At 48.2% G+C, this 22690-nt stretch overlaps 1 protein-coding gene across 1 annotated transcript; it reads right to left on the bottom strand.

Annotated features, from left to right (window-relative positions):
- Positions 1-13808: 13808 nt before the first annotated feature.
- Positions 13809-22659, bottom strand: LOC142563136 (cytochrome c oxidase subunit 7A2-like, mitochondrial). Its single transcript, XM_075673682.1, has 3 exons — positions 22506-22659; positions 21889-21999; positions 13809-14027 (listed from the first exon to the last, which is right to left on the bottom strand). Exons 1-3 carry the CDS (start codon positions 22518-22520, stop codon positions 13887-13889), a joined length of 267 nt encoding a protein of 88 aa, XP_075529797.1. The 5' UTR covers positions 22521-22659; the 3' UTR covers positions 13809-13886.
- Positions 22660-22690: the final 31 nt, after the last annotated feature.

Raw genomic sequence — 22690 nt, 5'->3', positions numbered from 1 at the left:
ACTTTGAAAGTTCTGCAAGTTCTATTGTAGCTGTAGGGTTAGAGGCTTTCATACATTTTCGTTTCTTGATCAGATCTTTCATCTCCTGCGATAGCTTACTGATATCCTGTCTAACGGAGTTACCACCGACTTCTATTGCACACTCCTTAATGATGCCCACAAGATTGTCGTTCATTGCTTCAACACTAAGGTCCTCTTCCTAAGTTAAAGCCGAATACCTCTATTTTCCCTCTTAGCGCTAACTCATTGATCGGCTTCTTATGTACCAGTTTCTTCCGTTCCCTCCTCAGGTCTAGGCTAATTCGAGTTCTTACCATTCTATGGTCACTGCAGCGCACCTTGCTGAGCACGTCCACATCTTGTACGATGCCAAGGTTAGCGCAGAGTATGAGGTCTATTTCATTTCTAGTCTCACCGTTCTGGCTGCTCCACGTCCACTTTCGGCTATCCCGCTTGCGGAAGAAGGTATTCATTATCCGCATATTATTCTGTTCCGCACACTCTACTAATAACTCTCCCCTGCTATTCCTAGAGCCTATGCCATATTCCCCCACTGACTTGTCTCCAGTATGCTTTTTGCCTACCCTGGCATTGAGGTCGCCCATCAGTATAGTGTATTTTGTTTTGACTTTACCCATCGCCGATTCCACGTCTTCATAAAGGCTTTCGACTTCCTGGTCATCATGACTGGATGTAGGGGCGTAGACCCGTACTACCCTGAATTTGTACCTCTTAAGTTTCACAAGACCTGCCACCCTCTCGTTGATGCTATAGAGTTCTTGTATGTTACCAGCTATTTCCTTATTAATCAGGAATCCGACTCCTAGTTCTCGTCTCTCCGCTAAGGCCCGGTAGCACAGTACGTGCCCGCTTTTCAGCACTGTATATGCTTCCTTTGTCCTCCTAACCTCACTGAGCCCTATTATATCCCATTTATTACCCTCTAATTTCTCCAATAGCACTGCTAGACTCGCCTCACTAGATAACGTTCTAGCATTAAACATTGCCAGGTTCACATTCTAATGGCGGCCTGTCCGGAGCCAGGTATTCTTAGCACCCTCTGCTGCTTCGCAGGTCTGACCGCCGCCGTAGTCAACTAGTTGCTTCGCAGCTACTGGGGACTGAGGGCCGGGGTTTGAGGTTGTGGCCAAGTACTGCACCAGTCTTCCGTCAAGAGGCAGAATTCATCAATGAAATTTACTGAAAGACTACCTTGCACAAGCATGCTAACACCACCTCCAAGCGAAGTGGTTCTGGACCTAGTAAAACACTGATAGCTCAGAAGGCACCATAGGGTAGAGTGTTGGTCATACCACGTCTCAGAGAGCATTATGATATCAAACTGAAATCTGAGGCTTTCAAAGAAAAACTCAAGTTCATCTTTTTTATTTCTAGCAGACTGGCAGTTTAGGTGAAAACATTTAGTCGTCTGACTATAACAATTTCCAATTAACAAAATCTGATGGAGGTCACAAGCTTGCGAAAGACATGGCAGTTATCAGTGTGATATAGCGTTCCCGACAGGAAGGTAGGGGGCGCGGCGTTTTCAAGAAAGGAAACGCAAGCAAGGCAGATGACGATTATCGGTGTGTGGCAGAGATACAGCCCAAAGGGTGTAACTTTGCCTAAGAGTGCACCGATAACACGCATGCCGTTCGTGACTGGGAAGTACCGGGCTCGCAGCGTTAAAGAAAGGAAACGCGGGCAAGACAGATGACTATTATTGTTGTGGGACAAGATAAGCCCCAAAATAAGGGTCAAATTTTTCTAAGAGTGTATTGTTGCGTGCCAGATACACCCCAAAGGGTGCAACTTAGCATAAGAGTGCAATCTATAAATGTTTACGCCCTTTGGGGTGTATATCTGCCACACAACAATAATCGTCGTCTGCCTCGTTCGCGTTTCCTTTATTGAAAACGCTGCGCTCGATACTTTCCTGTCGAGAATGCTCTGTCATGCTGATAACGCGCGTGCCGTTTGGGATTTGGAAGTACCGGGCTCGCAGCGTTAAAGAAAGGAAATGCGGGCAAGACAGATGACGATTATCGTTGTGTGGCAAATATACAACCCAAAGGGTGCAAACTTCTTAAGAGTATACACTCTACACTCTTTAAAAAGTTAACACCCTTTGGGGCGTATCTGGTCCCACAACAATAATCGTCATCTGTCTTGCCCGCGTTTCCTTTTTTAACGCTGCGAGCCCGGTACTTCCCTGTCACTAACGGCATGCGCGTTATCAGGGTGACTCTGCATTCTCGACAGGAAAGTAGCGAGCGCCGAGTTTTCAAGGAAACGTAAGCAAGGCAGATGACGATTATTCACTATAAAAAAAGTTTGCACCCTTTGGCGTGTATATCTGCCACACAAGAATAATCGTCATCTGCGTTGATGCGTTTCCTTTCTTTAACGCTGCGAGCCCGGTACTTTGCAGTAACGAACGGCATGCGCGTTATCAGCATGACATAGCATTCCCGACAGGAGAGAGAGAGAGAAACTTTATTGATTCTATCGAGGGTTTTAGCGATGAGCCGTCTTGCGCTTGCTGCCTGGCTCTTCAGCACGGGTGTGCCCCTGTTCCAGGGCTCCACTGACCCTGGCCACTTCGCACGCGTGCTGCACCATTGCCCTTTGGGCGGTGAACTCGCTGCTGGTGAGCAGGCCCTCCCATTGCTCCGCACTCGGGTTTTTATGTTTATGGAATGTGTAGTTATGCTTACATTCCGATGTTATGTGGTAAAGGGTTGGTATTTCTCCGCACCATGGGCAGGAGTTTCTGTATTGTGTCGGGTACATTTTACTTAGTATGTGTAGATTATAGAAAGTTCCGGTTTGTAGCCTTCTCCAGTCGGCTGCTTCCTGTTGTGTAAGTAGTTTGTGTGGCGGAAGATATTTGATTCTCTGCCCTCTATGGTAGTTTAATATTTCCGCACACGTCGGCTCCACCGTTGTAGGGTTCTCGAGAGGCTCTATCTGTCCAGCTCGGTATGTGATCTCGCGAACTAGACTGTCTGCTCTCACGTTCCCTTATATCCCGGTATGGGCCGGTATCCAGAAAATCTTGTGTTTCACTTTATTTCCGAGGGTTCCTACTCCGAGGAGGATTCGCAGGGCCTCTTTACAGACTCTCCCCTGCATGTAATGCCTGCACGCAGCTTTGGAGTCTGTTAATATGGTTAGTGATCTGTTACTTCGGTAGCCTTCGGTTGCTGCAAGCGCTAAGGCGACCTCTACCCCTCCGCTACCGTGCAATTCCTTATGGTTGCGCAGCTGAAAGTAGCGGGCGCGGCGTTTTCAAGAAAGGAAACGCATCAAGGCAGATGACGATTATTGTTGTGTGGCAGATATACACCACAAAGGGTGCAAACCTTTCTTAGAGTGTTCTTGTGGGACAAATATACACCCCGAAGGGTGCAATCGTTTTAAGAGTGTTAAAGTACACCCTTTGGGCTGTACATCTGCCACACAACGATAATCGTCATCTGCCTTGCTTGCGTTTCCTTTCTTGAAAACGCCGCGACCGCTACTTTCCTGTCGGGAATGCTATGTCATGCTGATAACGCGCGTGCCGTTCGTTACTGGGAAGTACCGGGCTCGCCGCGTTAAAGAAAGGAAATGCGGACAAAACAGACGACGATTATCGTTGTGTGGCAAAAGGGTGTAATTTTGCTTACGAGTGTAAAAACAGGAGTACCGGGCTCGCAGCGTTAATGAAACGAAATGCGGGCAAGACAGATGACGATTATCTCTAAAAACAGTTGCACCCTTTGGGGTATATATTTTCCACACAACGATAATCGTCATCTGTATTGCCCGCATTTCCTTTCTTTAACACTGCGAGCCCGGTACTTCCATGTCACCATGGAGGAAGGAAACTCAGGAGGAGCCCTGACGTCACTCTCTGTGAAGCTAAAGTGAAACCGGAAGTTGGCGTTGCTTAGGGTTACTGTATATGCTACCAAACGTAGCAGAGTTGCGCGTAGGTCCGCCATCTTGCCTGGGAAGCAACCAAATCTATGCGGCGAAGCAGCACTCCGTTTTTGCAGGCGGCATGCCTACCATATCGTCGATCGACCGTGCGCGGTTTTGCATCGCTTTTGGACTGCTTTTCCGCCTAATCGCAAACAAAGCGCATCGAAACAGCTGACTGCATAAGATCGTCAAGAAAAAGGCGCCGAGATCGGTCCCCACCTAGCGTATCCGCCGAGTCCGTCTGCACGCTCTCGGCGCGCCTAGGCTCAGGAATCAAGAAGTCTAACAAGGATAAATCACTCTATATTTCAGCTTTCGCATCGGTGTTCTTAAATATACCATTTTTTCATGTTTACAGTGCCAGCACAAGTAGCGATAAGCGCCGATGTGACGCGTCATAAACACAGGTATATATGTGCTGTCGCCGAAGGTTCCCGGCACTAGCCTGCGTTTCTCTGACGAAGATATATGACTAAACACACGTGTCGACTGAAAGGCATCACTGAACTAAGAAAACGTTGCATATGCTTCGCGTGAAGAGCAAGAAACAGCTATCCAAATCAGTAGTAACAGCCCATACAGTTTCCCGGGTCGGCGGTTCATCTAGGACTGTGTTTTCGCAAGTGAAAATCGATGTTGTGGCACTTCCGAGCATGCTACTGACTACGGACAGCAAAATTTTCTTTGTGGTACAGGCGTGAGTTTTAGTTGCTGGGCGATAGCGCATCTACCATGACTGAGCGAGACATGTCTGTGAAACTAAAACTGTTTCTCGATCCTTGACATGGCAACTTATCCACTCGTGCTCGCCTCCTGGCGTGGCGTAGTGGTAAAGTACCGGGCTTGGGATCTGTAGGTCCAACGATCGAAGCGTCGTCGGACCTTCTTTTTCTTTGTTTATTGGACCAAAACGCTCTCCGTTGCTTTCCGTATTCAAAAAAAAACAAACATATGCGGTGTTCAGGCACCACGTATTCAACGCGCTAGAGCTGTTTTTCGGACCAGTGCCCAGCGCCTCCGAGTACGCCGCGTCTGCCCAGCGCCCCAGCATCTGCGCGCGGCACTGGGCCCATAATCCGGCGCTGCACTGAACACTGGGTAATGGGTACTGGGTTTTGCATTACGGATACCTGCTTATGTGCCAAAGCTCTCAACGTGTAGGCAGTCTAAAATATTACTGGTGAATCAATTACCAACCATTAGTATTTCGACACTGGTACCCCGGCCATATTAGACTTGCTGTAGAAACGTACCCACCTACTACTAGCAGGCACTGAATATCAGCCACACTTGCAAGTGCCACTTCATTAGGTGCCTTTTGACTGCAGGGATTCCAAAGGTAACCTTCTGTGGGAGTGTAGTGAAAGTTTTTCTCTCACAGGATTGACATAGCTACACTGACATAACTACATAGCCAGCTCTCCGCAGCTAGCCCGCACGCGAACAGCGAACGCCAAGATCGGCCGGATTCGCTTTGAATTTGACTGGCGATAACTTGTGTCAATCCAGTTGGCTGCAGCGGCGGCGTCGTGAAATACAATAATTGGCCCGAGCATCTGCTTCTCCGCAATGCACGGTTGCTTGACTACCACGTGACGACGCTCTGCCAATAGAGGCGCTAGCGGCGTGATAAAACAGACGCGCAACTCTGCTACTTTTGGTAGCATATACAGTAGTAATTATAGCGTTGCTTATGGCGTTGCTCCGCCTATCGGGCCAGCTCTCCTCTCTTGTTTACATTTTTCGCGAAACCACGCCGCGCTGCGCGCAACCGTTGTGCTCCGACGCGCGCGCGCTCCGCAGAAATACTAAACAATCGTTAGCACGTTAGCATGATTCCGCCAAAGAGGGCAATATTTCCCGCGGATATTCCTTCGTCCGTTGCCATTGCCGTGCTGTGGAACATTGCGTACAGCGTTGCATGCGCGTTCATTTCACGAACTTTAGTTCCTCGTGCCACACCTGGCCACAGCAAAATCCAGGAGAGCACGGTCCAGCTAACGCAGCGCAACAAAACACGGAGACCGACGCGAACCTGCCCGCACGGCGCCTTTGCCACGGTATGAAACCTACGGAGCAACACGTGTGAGCGCACAGAACCAAAACAGAGCCGCCATTGTGGCCCGAAAGGCGTGGCCGCCACGGCAAAGAAGTAAAAAATCAGCAAAAAAAGAGGAGAACCTACTACGTCATTTCCTCCACACTTTTCTCCTAGCGCGCAGAGGGGGTAGGGCCTCTCCTCAGTTTCCTTCCTCCATGCATGTCAAGAACGGCGTGCGTGTTATCAGCACGACAGAACATTCTCCACAGGAAAGTAACGAGCGCAGCGTTTTCGAGAAAGGAAATGCGGGCAAGAGATGAGGATTATTCACTCTAAAACAAAATTACACCCTTTGGGTTGTATCTTGCCACACAACGACAAACGTCATCTTGTCCGCATTTTCTTTCTCTAACGCTGCGAGCCTGGTACTTTCCAGTAACGAACGGCATGCACGTTATCAGCACAAGAGGGCATTCTCGACAGGAAAGTAACGAGCGCAGCGTTTTCAAGAATGGAAATGCGGGCAAGGCAGATGACGATTATCGCTGTGTAGCAAATATACATTCCAAAGGGTGTAAACTTTTTTTTAGAGTGTAGGCAAAGTTAACCCTTTGGGGTGTATCTCTGCTACATAACAATAATCGTCATCTGCCTTACTTGCGTTTTCTTTCTTGAAAACGCCGCGCCTGCTACTTTCCTGTCAGGAATGCTATGTCATGCTGATAACGCGCATGCCGTACGTTACTGGGAAGTACTGGGCTCGCCACGTTAGAGAAAGGAAATGCGGACAAGACAGATTATTGTTGTGGCAAAAGGGTGCAATTTTGCTCAAAAGTGTTGTGGGGCAAATATACACCCCAAAGGGTGTAAACATTTTAGAGTGTAATGTGTTGCAGTGTTGCCCTACCCCCTTCATATGTACTTCTCATGATTTGCCAACTCATTTGTCCCACTGATTTATTTGTGTATTAAATTTTATTGCATAATTTTATATACCTAGAGCTCCCTTCATCTTTTCGTATCTCCTCCGCTCATGTAATACCCCTTCAAGGGCTTTTAGGTGAACTATGAAATAAATAAGTAAATAAATAAGGAAAGAAAAATATTTGCATTTATGAATAGCGAAATAAAGCTATGTTCGAACTGTGATTCGGAAGTTCCAAATATTCGCACACCCCCGTGTAGTTGTGCAAAGTCATGGCAACTTTCCCATATTGTGGGAAGAACTAAGAGTCCCAAGGAAAAAAGGAAATGTACTTTATGGAAATGCGAAACGTGGAAAATTTTTGGTGTGGTCTACAACATTGTTTTATTTTGTATTTCGCCAGGGGGTGTTCGCTTAAAAAACTGGCCGCCCACGATAGCGGTCAGCTAGTCTTATACACCCCTGGCACGCGCAGGCCTCGGCGAGCCCCAACCCACCGACCAGTACGGGTTCAAGCTTTGATGTCCCCGTTGCCGCTTTGGTGTCCTGAAGGCACCGCCAGTAATGCGAAATAATGACACGCTGCTTCAACTAGTAAAAAAAATAGGGTTGAATCAACATGATTACGTCCAGCTGCTGTTGCGATCGGCCTGTGGGGGCTGGCGATCTTCGGAGAAGCGACCTCCGAACCCTTCTCAGCCCACTGCGACGACTCGCTTTGTAAAGACAACAATGTGCCTCCTCGACAGCCCAACGGCGTGGGCATGTCTAACCACGTTCGGCGGACTGAGTATTAGTCAATTTGCAGTCGCCTTCACGGTTTGCTTGGAGCAAGAGCTCCTGGAAAGGTGTGTCTTGCGGTGCTTTCTCACGGGCCTCAGAGGTCGACACAGTCAATGGACAGACGCAACGGCTAGCTGCAGGGTCAGTGCGGAAATCAAGAGGCGCCTGTTTGGGTCAAGTGTATCAACCCGTCTACAAGAGCCCTATCACCTCAGTGTGTTCAGTGAAACCAAAGTGCAGAAGTGAGTGTGAACCCTCCCCCCCAAAGGCAGGTCTACTATGAGGACGAAGGTTGAACGGCAGTTTTCCCTCACCTAGGGATCTAGTGAGGACAGAGTGTTTTTAAGCAGCCGTTGTCAGCTCTTCAGTGTGCTTTCTTTCTTTTTCAGTCATGCTTGACTGATGAAATGTAACATTCTCCACCCTTCATATAGATTTCGTAAATAAATCCCATATTCCTCGTTCTCGGTGAGAACAAGTCCCTCCCTTCACAACACGTCCTTAGCGTGGATGAGTCGGACGACAGCATGGGCCAGCTACCACTTATTTCATGCCCGACCCCAACTCTTACACTGCCAACTTGCTACGCTAAGTTTAGCACTACCACGTCCCGCGACTTCTGCCGGCACGTCTAGGGACAAACACATACAACATGCACTACAAAACTCCTCCGTAGTGCCTAGGCAGAGTCATATATTCAAGGAGCAAAAGTCCCCACATTTCCTCTCACGCACTCGGTCTTACTCGCACACGTCCAGCGTCTCTGCAAGTGCCATGCCCCGCTGTACCTACTAAAAATTGTAAATACGCAATCCGGAGCGTCCGCTGTTCTTGAAAAGTTTTTTCATCAGCAAAAGCAATGAGGTGTGCAACATACATGGACAAAGTGTGTGGAGTCTGAGAATTTCACTCTTCAAAAGTCTTCAGAACTGTACCGCAAAAGTCTGCAGTTCAGGTCATTTCACTGCTGAACCCATTTTACTCATGAAACTTCACTGCCAAATGAAGTGAAACTTGGCAATAAATAGTTGAAGCGAAGCAGCGTGAGCGGGGCTTCACTAAAGACTCAAGTTGTATCCGACTATAGCAGCGTTCCTTGAATTAGCTGTGGAAGAATTATAGAGTAATATACATTTGGCAAACAATCACAGTTCTTTGAATCCCTCGTTTACTGCTCTACCAAGTGCCGAAACCAATTTGAATTGTTATTTGGGAAGTTGCACAACGATGTGTGGCTGCCAGTCCCTTACAACTGCGTAGAGCGCAGGACGCTGGGGTTCTAGACGTACTGCGCCCACTGCGAAAGGTTAGAAAAACACCCACATAAGCACAGCATAGAAGTGGCTACGTCAGGCGGTTTGATAACTGCAGAAGCGTCATTCAAAACACACGGAATTGTTCTCCACTTCCGGCGGCGTTTTCGCTTTCTTTTTAAATAAAAAGATGTTGATCCACAAATATTTTCACAAACAACGGTTAAATTTGTTCATTTTTGCTTTTCCTTCCTGTCTGCCTGTTGCCTTGGCTCTCTTCCTTAGTAAATAGCTTAATTTCTCAACTCCTTGTGACTCTTGTTAACAGTTGCCAATTTTGCACGAAAAGTGCTGTACAATTAGGGAAAAACCAGACGAGGTAACGGGCAACATGTTATATTGCTTATAGGTTTAAGGGTTATTGCAGGGTTTGATGATGGACACTGTTTCACATTATTTTGTTTTCCATCTTACTTAACCCTTATCGCGGGTATATGGTTCTGGGTATCTGCCAGCGTCGTGGCGAGCACTCGAGGAAATAATGAAGCAAAACGAAAAGTTAAGCGCAACTGGCATTTTCTCCAGCTGCAACTTATTCTACGAGCATATAGACCAGCTGACTAAGAACTGAATCTGTTTCCTGGTCCCCCTGGATCAGTCTAAACAAGGAAGGTTGAACTAATGAAGCAAAAGCGATGCGCATGACCGTTGAATAGATGGTGACAACTGAATGCATCTCATGCTGATCGGGCGGGCACCGAATGTACGAGAAAACTGGCTTTCACACCCCAAGAGATGCCGATAACGACCGCCATCCAAAAGGAGTGAAAGAGTCAGCAAAATGTTTACTTCTGAATAGCTTTCAAGTCTCAACATTGATTTGGCAGCGCTTTAGGAATGTGTGAGGAGTGGTGGGGAGCTACGCCGCTTGATGTCAAAGGGGGGGGGTGCCCGGGCCCCCCTCTGGGTACGTGCCTGCACTAGCCTATTGAATTCAAGTCGTCCCGACATGCCTAAACGTTCATGCACACTATTTTGCATAGTTTCAAAATGTGAGCACCCTGCGCAAACGTAAGGCCAGCTTTGGCTGCACTTGTGGTAGCCGGCTACTAAGACCGTTGCAAAGACGGACATTCCCTCGGTTTCCTGAAAGCGGCCGTACAATGGGCCGTCTGGTGATCACAGGACATCCAAAACTAAATGTTGCAAGGAGTTTCAGCAAAGCTGGCTGGTTGGTCATTTGTTAAATGGCTGACTTGCTCCAATGAAAGATGTCTACCGAAGCTTCATTCTACCATTTCTTTTTTTGCCATCCATGCGAGTTTGGCAGCCTCGGTACCAAAAACTGAACAATAGCTTTAGTTTTCGTGGCGAAGTATAATCATTGAAACATGTTAATGAGTAGAGGAAAGTTCTAGAGCCCATTACGGATGGCTTGTAGCGTTAAGAGAACAAAATGTCAGCCAACGTGAAATGCAGCCAAGAACGTTTTGTCCGAGGTTAATTTAGAAAAGAAACGTCCCATCCAGCCACTGGACATTGTTTGTGAAATATTACATGCCCTGCCACCATATGTGGCACTCAGTCATGTCGGGTGTTTGTTAGAGTTAGATGCGCCTTAATTTCCTTTTATGTCAGTTTGAAAGGGATTGCTTATAACTGTAGATGCTCTGCAGAATGATTTTTCTTTAGGAACAGGTATACATTGAACGAGACCTTTCGACCAAACCTTGCAGTCCCGAAAGTCGAATTAACAGAAGTCTGCTGTATCGTAATCAAAGTACGTATATATCACTGACCATGATGGCGCTGTGACCGTGCCGTGGCCTCCGTGATCAGCTGCCGGAGCTGATTGCGGAGGCCATGGACCGTGCTATAGAGCACCACGTCACAAGTTCGATTTCTAGCCATGAAGGCCCGATTTCGATGGGGATGAAAAGCAAGACCTCTCGTGTACTTTTATTGAGGTGCACCACAATAAAGAACTCCAGGTGGTCAAAATTATTCTGGAGCACTTTACTGCGGCGTCCCTTGTGGCCCGATACACTGCTTTGGGACGTTAAACTCCATAAATGAATCAAATACGGCTACGAGTGCTTAGCAAGCGGATCTGCCTAGATCAGCTTGCTTTAAACACGAAAAAAAAAAAGTTCAGTTCTTTATTCCAGAAGCAAAGCAAAATATCCAAGTGAAATAACTTCGTCTACATATGTTACATTCAGATCATGCCCCGATATCCGAGTACCGTATCGGAGACAAGTAAACCATCCGACGGGTGACCATTTTCGCGGTTATCCTACCTAGAACGTCCCAAAGCTATTGCATCTGCACTTTTTCAGTCCTACACATAACTACAGTTGCACTCGCAGAAGCTTTGCGTTTCAGCTTCACCGTGAAGAAATTATATTTTCTCATATCGTCAAATTATAATGCACAGCTGTCATGTCTATACAGCTCATATGTGCACCGTATTTTGTGCACTTCCTGATGCAATTACGTGGACACTTGGGAAGCGGCAAGTAGGTGACAAATCTTTGCCGTGCATGGGTCACATTTGTTTCGCCACTGCAGCGGAAAGCACTGTCGCTTTTACCCACATCCATCTAGTCTGTGTATGCTGACGTCAGCTGGATTGAGTTGACTGCGATGCCCACAGCAAAGGACTGCAAAATTAGAGGTTTTATCTACTCATATGCATGCACTGCTTTACAAAGTCTTTAAACAAAGACGGGAGTTCCCAAAGGGAGCCAAAAAAGCATCTGAAGTTGAGAAGGTGCAGGTAATCAGACCTCCTCTGAATGTGGTGAAAACACACGCGAAGGGAAATGTGTGATGAAAAAACATATTTTTCAACTTCCTTAAAATGTACTGAGTGTACATATAAATTAAAGGATACAGTATAAAGGAGAGAGCTAAAAAAATTATAAATTAAGATGTTCAGTGCATCCTTTGGCTAAGCATCGCCTTTCCTGCAGTAAAATATAAGGTCTCCAAGGAAAAGGGACATAAATAGAAAATTAAATCTAATTGCCTTGAGCGCTTCACACTGAACAAAACTTTGTGTGAGAGAGAAACAATGAGAGCAAAAAAATAAACACACTACACTTGAACCATTACTTGGTAAAAAGAGAATACTTAGTCAAACAAACCTCACTGAAGGAGACAAAAGACACTCTAAACACAGTTTTACTTTGCGCTCACGTAAACGGACTAACGGTGAACCGTGTTAAAACTGATCGATGCTGAGAAACATTTAGTTATAAGAAATTAAGCACCACACACCAGTTTTTTGCGTACCAGTAGTTTTTGTTTATGTTTAGTGCCATTTAAAATTTCTAACGCATGCTTATCAACAAAATGACTAGTTCATGTCCGGTCATTCCACAACACGGGCACGGCATGCAATTATTGGAAGCAAGGTGAAAGTAACCACATGCAGCCCTATGCAATATCAGCGGGCGCTGGTGCCGTTGGCACCTGTTGCACATCCAGTGCCATCTACCGGGGCCACCATCTTTCATCGCAACTTTGTGCAGCACTCCACTCTCGTCTGTCACACATCCCTCTAGCCACCATAACATGTATCCGTCCGATATTCATGCTTGTGGATTCAGACATTCTTGTGGCTTTGTTTATAAGGCTTGATAAGCCTTCAGTGTTGTAAATTGCAGAGCAATCTATACTCTATCTCAGGAGACCCTTCGAACACAAATAATCGCTACTAACTGCAAAAACTGAACTTGTCAAGGTGACCAAATCGAAACCAGCAAGTGTCTGAAGGCAATGGCTTGCCTGGGATAAATTCACAACGGCGTTTCATATCAGTTGCCGATGTGTGCGTTCGTTGTGTAACAGTTCCAACATCGGGATTCTGTGCTAGAGGTCCCGTGTTCAAATCCTACTGTCGGACAATTTTAATAATTACTGAATTATTTAGTACGCAGTACATTGTTGAATATGATGAGTTTACATAGCCAAGAAGCCGTTTTAAGCCAGAAGGACGAAGCTTATGAAAGTCCACGTACTTCCCATAATTCCTTTGCTGGTTCAACCAGCAGCTCCCGTATACACTAGTGCCAGAGTTCCCTCTAGTAATTATTGCATAGACCTCTATTGCCTTTCATCCCACGCATCGCAACCTAGTTGTTGCAGGTGTTTTTAAACCGCAGTCTTGGCATTTGATAAAACAGCTATTCTGCCACCTAATATGCACGAGTCTCGAATTAATCAGCTTCTGTCACCATCGATATCACTGTTGCCAGCATCCATGCACAGTAAGAGATTTTGCGATAGAAATATAAAAAAATTTCTAGACATTTTCTAGATGAACTGCAGGTACAGATGATTCAGATGGTAGGCATTCTATCACGCCAAAGGAGAATGCTTGAAAATCGATTGTCAGTCTCTATAAACTTGTGGGACAGCGCGAGGAAAACTTTTTCTTTACTGTAACCCATAGTTTTCTCATGCCCCCATGGACCCCGTTCCAAAGGTGAAACAGCCTGGTCTCAATTCCCACTCCAGAACATTTAACACCTCCTTGCTCTACGTTGGGGAAAAATAAGAAAAATTGACTACTGTGAAGGGACATGCACCAAATTAACATATGGGCTTCAACATGCTAAAACTGCACACTAGGTTACAAGGGATGTCATGGTAGAGGGCTCTGGATTAATTTTAGCCACATGGTGTTCTTTAGTGTTCGCCCAAAGCATGTTACACAATTCTTGCATTCCGCCCTCATCGAAATCCGGCTAGGAATTGACTTGGGGGGGGGGGCTTGGTGCTCAGCAGCATGTCAGACACCAAGCCACAAAGGTGCGTGAAGAGACGGCCGTCTTTCTATAGGATGGATAGAATTTTATTTGGCCTAAAAATTACCACTCTTCAAGAACGCCAAGGAACATCCCCAGCCTCACTTTGCATTCCTGTAAATCAGGCGATATGTGTTAAAGAGACACATCCCAAGAGTGGCAGCGGTCATCACCAAAGTGAACTGATACAAGAGCACATCGGCTTTGCCCCTCTTCAGGTAGACTGGCACACCGTCGTCAGCCTGCAATAAAAAAAAAAAAAAAAGAGGGGGGAGGAATTTTTAGTTTCAATTAACACCGTCCAGCAGTGTTGCCCCTTACCTCAAAGTACGGCAATAATGCTCCTTGCCTATTTGAGCAACTAGGATGAACTATCTACTTAAACAACTTGAACAAAAAAAATTTGTACACCATGGGGGGGGGGGGGGGGGGGACATTGTGCATTAATGTTGACCATTTGGGGTTCTTTTAACGTGCACATAATGCACGGCACCCATACATTTTTGCATTACACTCCCCCCAGAATGCGGTTGCCGCAATGAAATCCGCAATATCGAGCTCTGCAGCATGACGCCACAGCCCGTAATCTACCATGGTGCGTAACAATAGAACTAGAAAAATTCACATTCCTTTCAATGCACCTGGTTACAAAAGCTTCGTTCAGAAATTGCAGTGGAGTGCCAGTGATGTTCAATTACCAGTTCAATTGAGTGGCAATGCTGTATGTACAGTTGAACCTTGTTCGGTTGAATCAGGCACAGAAATACTTGCATTATATGCAATATTTGTCAGAGGCATATGTTCATTACACACCTACGTTACACTGATATCAGTGAGAAATATTGTTACGTGTAGATGGAGCCCAATACTATATACAATTTATTTACAGGGAAGCTAACAGAAGGCCAAAATGGCGACGCTATATCAAGCGGGCCCACGTCGTCTTCTTCCTCCTCAGTGCAGCCTCACTGTGGCGGCTGTTCCGTAGCATCACCCCCGGCGGTAGAAGCGCCGTCCCGGTGCTTAATCTACACATCCGCGGTGAAAGGTGTCTGGTATCGCTTTAGTCTCGCCACGTGAACAATGTCACTTGCAGCCGATGATGACGCTGACAGGTCGGCAGGGATAACTTCATACGTGACATCGGTCACTTGCCGCACCACACAGTTGGGCCAGTGTAGCGTGACAGCAGCTTTTCTGAAAGGCCCACACGTTGAATGGGTGACCAGAGAAGCACCAGAGAACCCGGAGTAAAGTGAACGTCGCGATGGTGGCAATCATAGAGGCGTCTCTGATGCTCCTGTGAGGCCTCGAGACGGGTGCGGGCGAGCTGGTGCGCGTGGTCGGCGTGCGCGATCGCGTCGCGGGCATATTCAGTGGTTGAACGTGTGGCCGAGGGCAACAAAGTGTCCAAGGGCAACGCGGGTTCTCGGCCATATAGGAGATAGAATGGTGAATAGCCGGCGGTGTCATGACGTGAATTATACGCGAACGTCACATATGGTAAGTGAAGATCCCAGTCGTGGTGGTCGGTCGCAACGTACTTTGAAAGCATGTCGGTGATGGTCCGGTTGAGGTGCTCCGTGAGGCCGTTGGTCTGTGGGTGGTAGGACGTGCTGAACTTGTGCTTTGTCGAGCAGGAGCGGAGGATGTCCTCGACGACTGCCGACAGAAAGCTGTGGCCACGGTCAGTGAGTAATTGGCACGGAGCACCATGCACTAAAATGATGTCATAGAGCAGAAAGTCAGCAACATCAGTAGCACAACTTGTCGGAAGGGCTCTGGTGATTGCGTACCGCGTCGCATAATCAGTAGCAACGGCGACCCATTTATTTCCGGAGCCCGAGAGAGGAAATGGTCCAAGAAGGTCTAGACCAACACGGAAAAAGGGTTCCGGTGGGATGTCGATCGGCTGGAGACATCCAGCTGGAGGTTGTGGGATTCTCCTCCGTGCTCTTGGGACAAAGGAATGACAACACAGTAGAGCAAACAATCACAAGGGCATTTATTGCACCTTTCATACATCAATGCCTGCTAGCCGAGTTGCTATCTACAAAACATGCCGATGGGTGCGCGACAAATCTAGAAGTCTGACTCACTGCGACCGGATAGCGAGCAAATATGTTCGCCCCATGCTGGATCCCAACGCCTGGTCGTTCGCGCGTACGGTCACGCGAACGGTGGCACGTTCCAAGGCGGCCACGCGAGACGGTCTCGCAGAAGCATGGGTCGGCGCACACGCGGCACGGCACGTCCCGACTGCTTGCTGTCCCGAATCCATGAGGAAGCGCCTTGTCTCTTGGCGCCCGAGTAACCCTGCCGTGAGGCGGCGTTAGCAGCGGAACACTCGCGCCATCTCTCGCACTGCGCCCCAACCACATTGACCACCGCGGGCATCATGCAGGCCACGCGGCGAAGCCGAATTACAGGAGATGCGCCATGTGGGAAAAACATATCAGGGGATGCGCGAGAGTCGCGCATCTCCACAAGGTGTGGAGGGCTTCTTCCGGCGCTGACAGGACTCGCAAGCGGCAACGTAGCACCGCACAGAGCGGGCGAGACCCGGCCAAAAGAATCGACGGCGTACACGGTCGTATGTGCGCGAGACGCCCTAGTGTCCAGCCAAGGGAGCGTCGTGAAGTTGTTGGAGGACAGTCAAACGCAGGTGTGACGGAATTACGAGCAGAAGGTCAAGGCCGTGTGGATCGAGATTGCGGCGGTATAATGTCCCCTCCTTAAGGAGAAACATCCGGGGAGAGGCGTCGCCAGGCATTGACTCCAGATGGTTGATGAGGGCTCGTAATGAAGGATCGCGGCGTTTCTCGTTGCCGATTTCAAGCAACAGGGAGACAGAGAAAATGCAAGCGATGGCGTCCGCATCAGCCGGTTCGTCGACGGGGTAGCGGGACAAACAATTGGCATCCTGGTGCAAGCGTCCCGTCTTATATACCACGGAGAAGGTATATCCTTGCAGGCGTAATGCCCAGCGAGCGAGTCGTCCCATGGGGTCCTTGAGTGAGGATAGCCAGCAGAGCGCGTGGTGATCAGTGATGACACAGAACGGGCGTCCGTACAAATATGGACGAAACTTCGCAACAGCCCACACAAGAGCAAGGCACTCGCGCTCTGTGATTGAATAATTGCGCTCGGCGGGCGATAGAAGTCGGCTGGCATAGGCTATAACGCGGTCATGTCCACGCTGGCGTTGTGCTAACACTGCTCCTATGCCGTGACCACTGGCATCAGTTCGAACTTCCGTTGAGGCAGACGGGTCAAAGTGGGCCAGAATTGGAGGCGTGGTAAGGAGAGTAGTGAGCTGCGAAAAAGATGCGGCATGGTCAGGTCCCCAAGAATATAGGGCGTCTTTCTTCAGGAGGTCAATAAGGGGACATCCAATAGTTGCAAAATCCTTCACAAAGCGTCGGAAATATGAGCACAGCCCTACGAAACTACGAACGTCCTTGGCATACAGGAAAGTTCGTAACGGCACGAATTTTGTCCGGATCAGGTCACACGCCTCTGCCGTCCACGTGGTGTCCAAGGACGGTGATTTGGCGGCGAGCGAAGTGACATTTTGACGAGTTCAACTGGAGACCGGCGCGGCGAAACAAGTCAAGAATCGCTGAAAGACGGTCTAGATGCGTGTCAAATGTGGGCGAATAAACGATGATGTCATCCAGATAGCACAAACAGGTGGACCACTTGAACCCCTGAAGCAAAGAGTCCATTCGTTCGAAGGTGGCGGGCCCGTTACAGAGACCGAAAGGCACAACCTTGAACTGATAAAGGCCATCAGGGGTAATAAATGCAGTATTCTCTCGGTCCAGGTCGTCGACGGATATCTGCCAGTAGCCGGACCGTAAGTCGATAGAAGAAACATAGGTGGTACCGTACAAGCAGTCTAGAGCGTCATCAATACGTGGCAAAGGGTACACGTCCTTTTTTGCGATTTTGTTCAGGAGGCGATAAACTACACAAGAACGCCACGTGCCATCCTTCTTTTTGACAAGTATGACGGGAGAAGCCCAGGGACTACAGGAAGGCTCAATAATGTCCTTTGCAAGCATCTTTTTGACTTCCTGTTGGATAACAGCTCGTTCGGACGCAGAAACACGATATGGACGTCAGTGAATAGGGTTCGCATCGCCAGTGTTTATGCAATGGGTCACGGCGGACGTTTGACCTAAGGGTCGATTGTCAAAGTAAAAAATGTCGCGATAGCCGTCAAGAACGTGGCAAAGGGCTTCAGCTTGAACAGGTGTAAGGTCAGAGGAAACCATCTTCTCAATGTCGACGTCAGTACCGTGTGATGACGTCACGGTATGGGCTGAGCTGCGACGATCTTCCACTGTGAATGGCTCGATCTCATCCTGCAAAGCGCTAATTATAGCCAATTAAATCCCCTGAGGCAGAACTTGCGCAGTTAGCTCGAAATTGACAAGGGGAAGGCAGGTGCAGGTGCCAGTAATTGTCAGCACAGCGTGTGGCACGGTAACACCATGTGTAAGTATAACTGCCGGAATTGGTGCGACCACGTAATTACTGTCAGGTACAGCTGGTGAGGACAACAAGTCGACGTGTGTCACAGGTTGAGGCGGTAGGCGAATAAAATCCATGCAGCTCAAATGGCTTGGAGACGGGTCCACGGGGTAGGCAAGAAGAGGCAAGTCAAGGCGAAGTGAGCCGGTCGAACAGTCAATGAGGGCCGAATGATTGGCAAGGAAATCCAGACCGAGAATGAGGTCGTGAGGGCAATGCTCGATGACGGTGAAGAGAACGACGGTTTGTCTCTCAGCAATGGTGAGTCGCGCAGAGCACATGCCAGCAATAGCGACAGTCCCTCCGTCGGCGACTTGTACAAATCGGTTCGGGGCGGGCGTCAGAACTTTCTTGAGCGGACGGCGAAGAGCAGCACTCATAATGGACACATGCGCCCCAGTGTCAATCAACGCACACGCAGGAACATTGTCGACGAGAACGTCCAAAAGATTCTTGTTCGTGGGTAAGGTGAAGCGAAGATTTCGTGCCAATGTCACCTTTGCAGCTTCACCTCCAGAAGCTGCACTGTCTAGTTTTCCGATCGGGAGTGCAGCGAGTAGGTCGGTGAAGGAGCACGGCATGACGGGGGCAAACGAGATTGACGACGGGAGGGAGAAGGAGAGCGGGAGTAGCGGGGTCGTGTCAGAGGTGTCGCAGGGTCAGATGATGGAGCGGGCATAGAAGGGGCGAATGAATAGGACGCGCTAGAGGGGCGAGGGTGGTAATCAGGAGAATAGCGCATCGGAGAAGTCCAGCGGCTGCAGCAGTGGCGAGCGACATGTCCAATGCGTCGGCAATTAAAACAGATCGGCCTGTCATCCACTGTTCGCCATTCGGAGGGGTTGCGCTGTCCGTAAGAGGAGTAAGAAGAGCGCGGTGGGGACGTGCGGGGAGAAAGAGCTTCCGAGCGTATGGAACGAATGGATTGCAGGCCAACGTTGGACAATTCTTGATGGGCGATGGCCTGGATCTAGGAGATTGTGACCGGAGAATGATCAGGTGACGGGAATGAAGGGGCCGCCGGTTGTGCCGCTTCGACCTCACGACGAATGATGCGGGTCAAGTTGTCACATCGTGACGGCTGCTGGAAGAGGTCGTCACAGGATGACGCAGCTGTGTTGGGAAGTCGCGTGATGTGCTGGGATACCCGGCGGCACTCCTTGAGGATCGCATCGATGCTGGTGACATTCGTAAACAGCAGTAAATTGAAGGCATTGTCAGCAATGCCTTTGAGGTCGTGATTAACCTTATTGTCCTCAGACATGGTCGGGTCAGCCTAGGCACAAAGGGCCAAGACGTCGAGAATGTATGACACGTAGGACTCGGTCGACGTCTGTACACGTGTGGCAAGGGCTTTCTTGGCATTGACTTGGCGACCGAACGGATTGCCAAAAAGGTCGCGGAGCTTCTCTTTAAAGAGATCTTAGCTCGAGATCTCCTCTTCGTGAGTCTGGAAGCATGCAAGTGGAGCTCCGTCGAGGTAGAAAGGAACATTGGCAAGCATAATAGTCGGATCCCACCTGTGACTGGCATTGACACGTTCGTATAAGCGGAGCCGGTCGTCAACATCAGGACTGCCGACTCCAGTGAAAACACCAGGATCTCGAGGTGGGGAAATGGCGACGTAGGTTGGGGCTGCAGGCGGAGACGGTTGCGTAGACGAAGTGCCGCCAGCAGGAGCCGAAGTTGCACTGTCGCCGTTGCGACCGCTGCGAAGCTCCATGACGGGTACGGGGAACGTCCACCTCCACCAAATTAATGTTACGTGTAGCTGGAGCCCAATACTATATACAATTTATTTACAGGGAAGCTAACGGAAGGCCAAAATGGCGACGCTGTATCAAGCGGGCCCACGTCGTCTTCTTCCTCCTCAGTGCAGCCTCACTGTGGCGGCTGTTCCGTAGCAATATTTTAGATTTACTTTGTTTTATCGGATAATTCATTACATCGAACTGCACTGTCTTCATCCGATGTGAATTGAGTCAAGGGATGTTCCAGAATGCTGGGGTTAGCATTACTGAATTGATGCCTTTTACATGAAAACATCTACGCATTTAGAAGGATAAGAAGCACAACTTCGCGGCTATTTTTGGTTTATTTGCCCAACAGTATCGGTCAGTGGATCGACCTTCTGAAGCCCGTGAAGAAGGTCGGTCCACTGACCAAAAATGATGGGAAAACACATCGAAAATAACTGCAAAGCTGTGCTTCTCATCCCCATGTATGTATGTATGTATATATGTATGTATGTATGTATGTATGTATGTATGTATGTGTACATATATATATATATCTTATTTGGCCGGAATGCTACGTTGACCTTGGACACGGTGTTTTCCTCTGCATGCCTCCCTAACAAGTATGCTTGAGGGGCTATCGCCCGCGCCGACCATGTAAGCCAAGTTACCCACGCTCGATTTTGTGAGTCGCAGATCTGCCAGAAATTTGAGTACAATAGCCATCACAGGACTACCCAATTTGCCCCTGGGTCCCTTGTCCTCCTCTGGTCTGCAACAAGCCATCGGGCTTTCTGAAAAGTATGCCACCAAGTGGCTGTCATAACGTACAAAATCGCTCCGTTGTCTTGATCCCCATCGGCTCAACCCTGCAATGACATTGTGCATGTTGTCTGCATGAAGCCTTATGTCCCAGGCACTGATTAACCTTGCGTATAGTGGATTTTGTGTGCGAGTCCTGACTCCTGCCAAAGTGTGCGATGGCAAGTAGATTCTCCCACTTGTTTGCGCAGGATTTCACCTAGCACATTTGATGACGGGAAGGTACGCATGCATGATAAGCAGCTCTGTATGCATTATAACCACTGTACACTGGAGGTAGTGCGAAGCTTTGCGGAATGTGGTTGTGGAAGAGCCTTCTCCTGATGGATCTGCCATATCTTCAAGACAAAATGGATCGCCCCCATGTATGTCTTACGTAGCTTTAGAGACTTTGTCCTTTTAACACAAAAATGCAACATGACCGACAGCGCAATAAATATAAGTATGATTATGATGACCTGCTAGAATATCTACAAAGAAACGACCTACCACCTTGCTTTTCTCGCACTGAAAAGTCCACTACCTTGGAATAAAGTTACATAAATTTGACACATTTTATCAGCAGTCCTTAATTTGTGCTTGTCATCGTGAAAACTTGTATGCTTAATAGCTGTTGTGCTTACAAAGCTTCCTTTTTTTTTCTTTGCACTGGATCAAGTTAGGTGCGAGTTCTTTGTCTAGTCTTCATTCCTGTTGACATGTTTACCTGAACTACTCTTTCATCTCATCTACCCGCACTGTTTTGGCATTATGTGCTCGCAGACTTAACACACAACTATGCAATTGCCTGAAACTGATTGTCAAAGTACCGTATCTGCTAAATTGGCAACTTCGTTAGTAATAAATTGGCGCCCATTGATGTACACCGGTGCACCAAGACATGTACTGTTTTCATATTGGTTAATACTTTTTACGGACATTTTTTTATGAAAAATTGGTGTTCTCCCGTTACTGCAATGCACTCTAGACGAATTCTACGGTTCTGGAATGGATGAATAAAACTAACACAAAACTGCTTCTGTAGCTCCTTGATTTGGGCCAGTGTCCTGTACTTCCTAGCGGGGGCTACCGCCGTCGTCTTCAACTGAGGGGCCCGTCGGGCAACAGTCGTCAGGGTCTGTAAAAGAAACATTCACGTGAAAAGATTCGTAGGAAACATCTGCACTGAATCCACGCAATGAAAAGATACTGCGCGCGCGAAGTTGACGTTCCTTCACGTCTCCAACGTTCATCAAGCCGTACTATCACCATACGACACAGCTGGCACGAGATCACACGGCTTCAATCCAATGAGCTAGAGAAACTGCCTTCACAGAGACCGAAAGCGGCCACCACCGCCTACAATGGCGGAGAGAGTGGATACGAAAGGGCGTGAGAAACTACTGAAAAAGCCTGCTTGAGTCCATTACAGGGGGAAGTACAATTGCGAGTAAGTAGTTCGCATGAGGACGCAAAATAGAAAACAAATGCCAGAAATGAACAGCACGACCGGCTACTACGAAGGCAACATGTCCGATTCTACGCAATGCGGTGGTTGGTCACAACGATGCGCTCAGTATGGAAAGCACAACTTATTTATCAAGTACGAGATGCTATTGGTCGTTGTAGACACTTGATACTTACGCGGGCGACGTTCATGGCAGCTGTGGTACTTTGAAGGAACGATTTACAGCACAATTTGTCCTCAGGGAGAACGTCCTCGGTGCCCTCGAAGCGGAGAAAACCGGGAGAACTGACGCGACACCAACGGCAGGCAAGCTAGACACAAAGAACGAAAACCAAGAAAGGAAGCGACACAGACGCAGACC

This window comes from Dermacentor variabilis, chromosome 11, assembly GCF_050947875.1.
Source record: "Dermacentor variabilis isolate Ectoservices chromosome 11, ASM5094787v1, whole genome shotgun sequence".
Taxonomy (NCBI): Eukaryota; Metazoa; Arthropoda; class Arachnida; order Ixodida; family Ixodidae; genus Dermacentor; species Dermacentor variabilis.
Note: the sequence above shows the minus strand (reverse complement) of the source record. Positions and strands in the feature narration are given on the sequence as shown.

What these genes read in the sequence shown, in the direction of transcription:
- LOC142563136 (XM_075673682.1), bottom strand. An exon ending in AGCTACAGAAGCAGTTTTGT is followed by an intron (nt 14,028 to 21,888) that starts GTTAGTTTTATT and finishes TTTTTATTGCAG; the next exon opens with GCTGACGACGGTGTGCCAGT.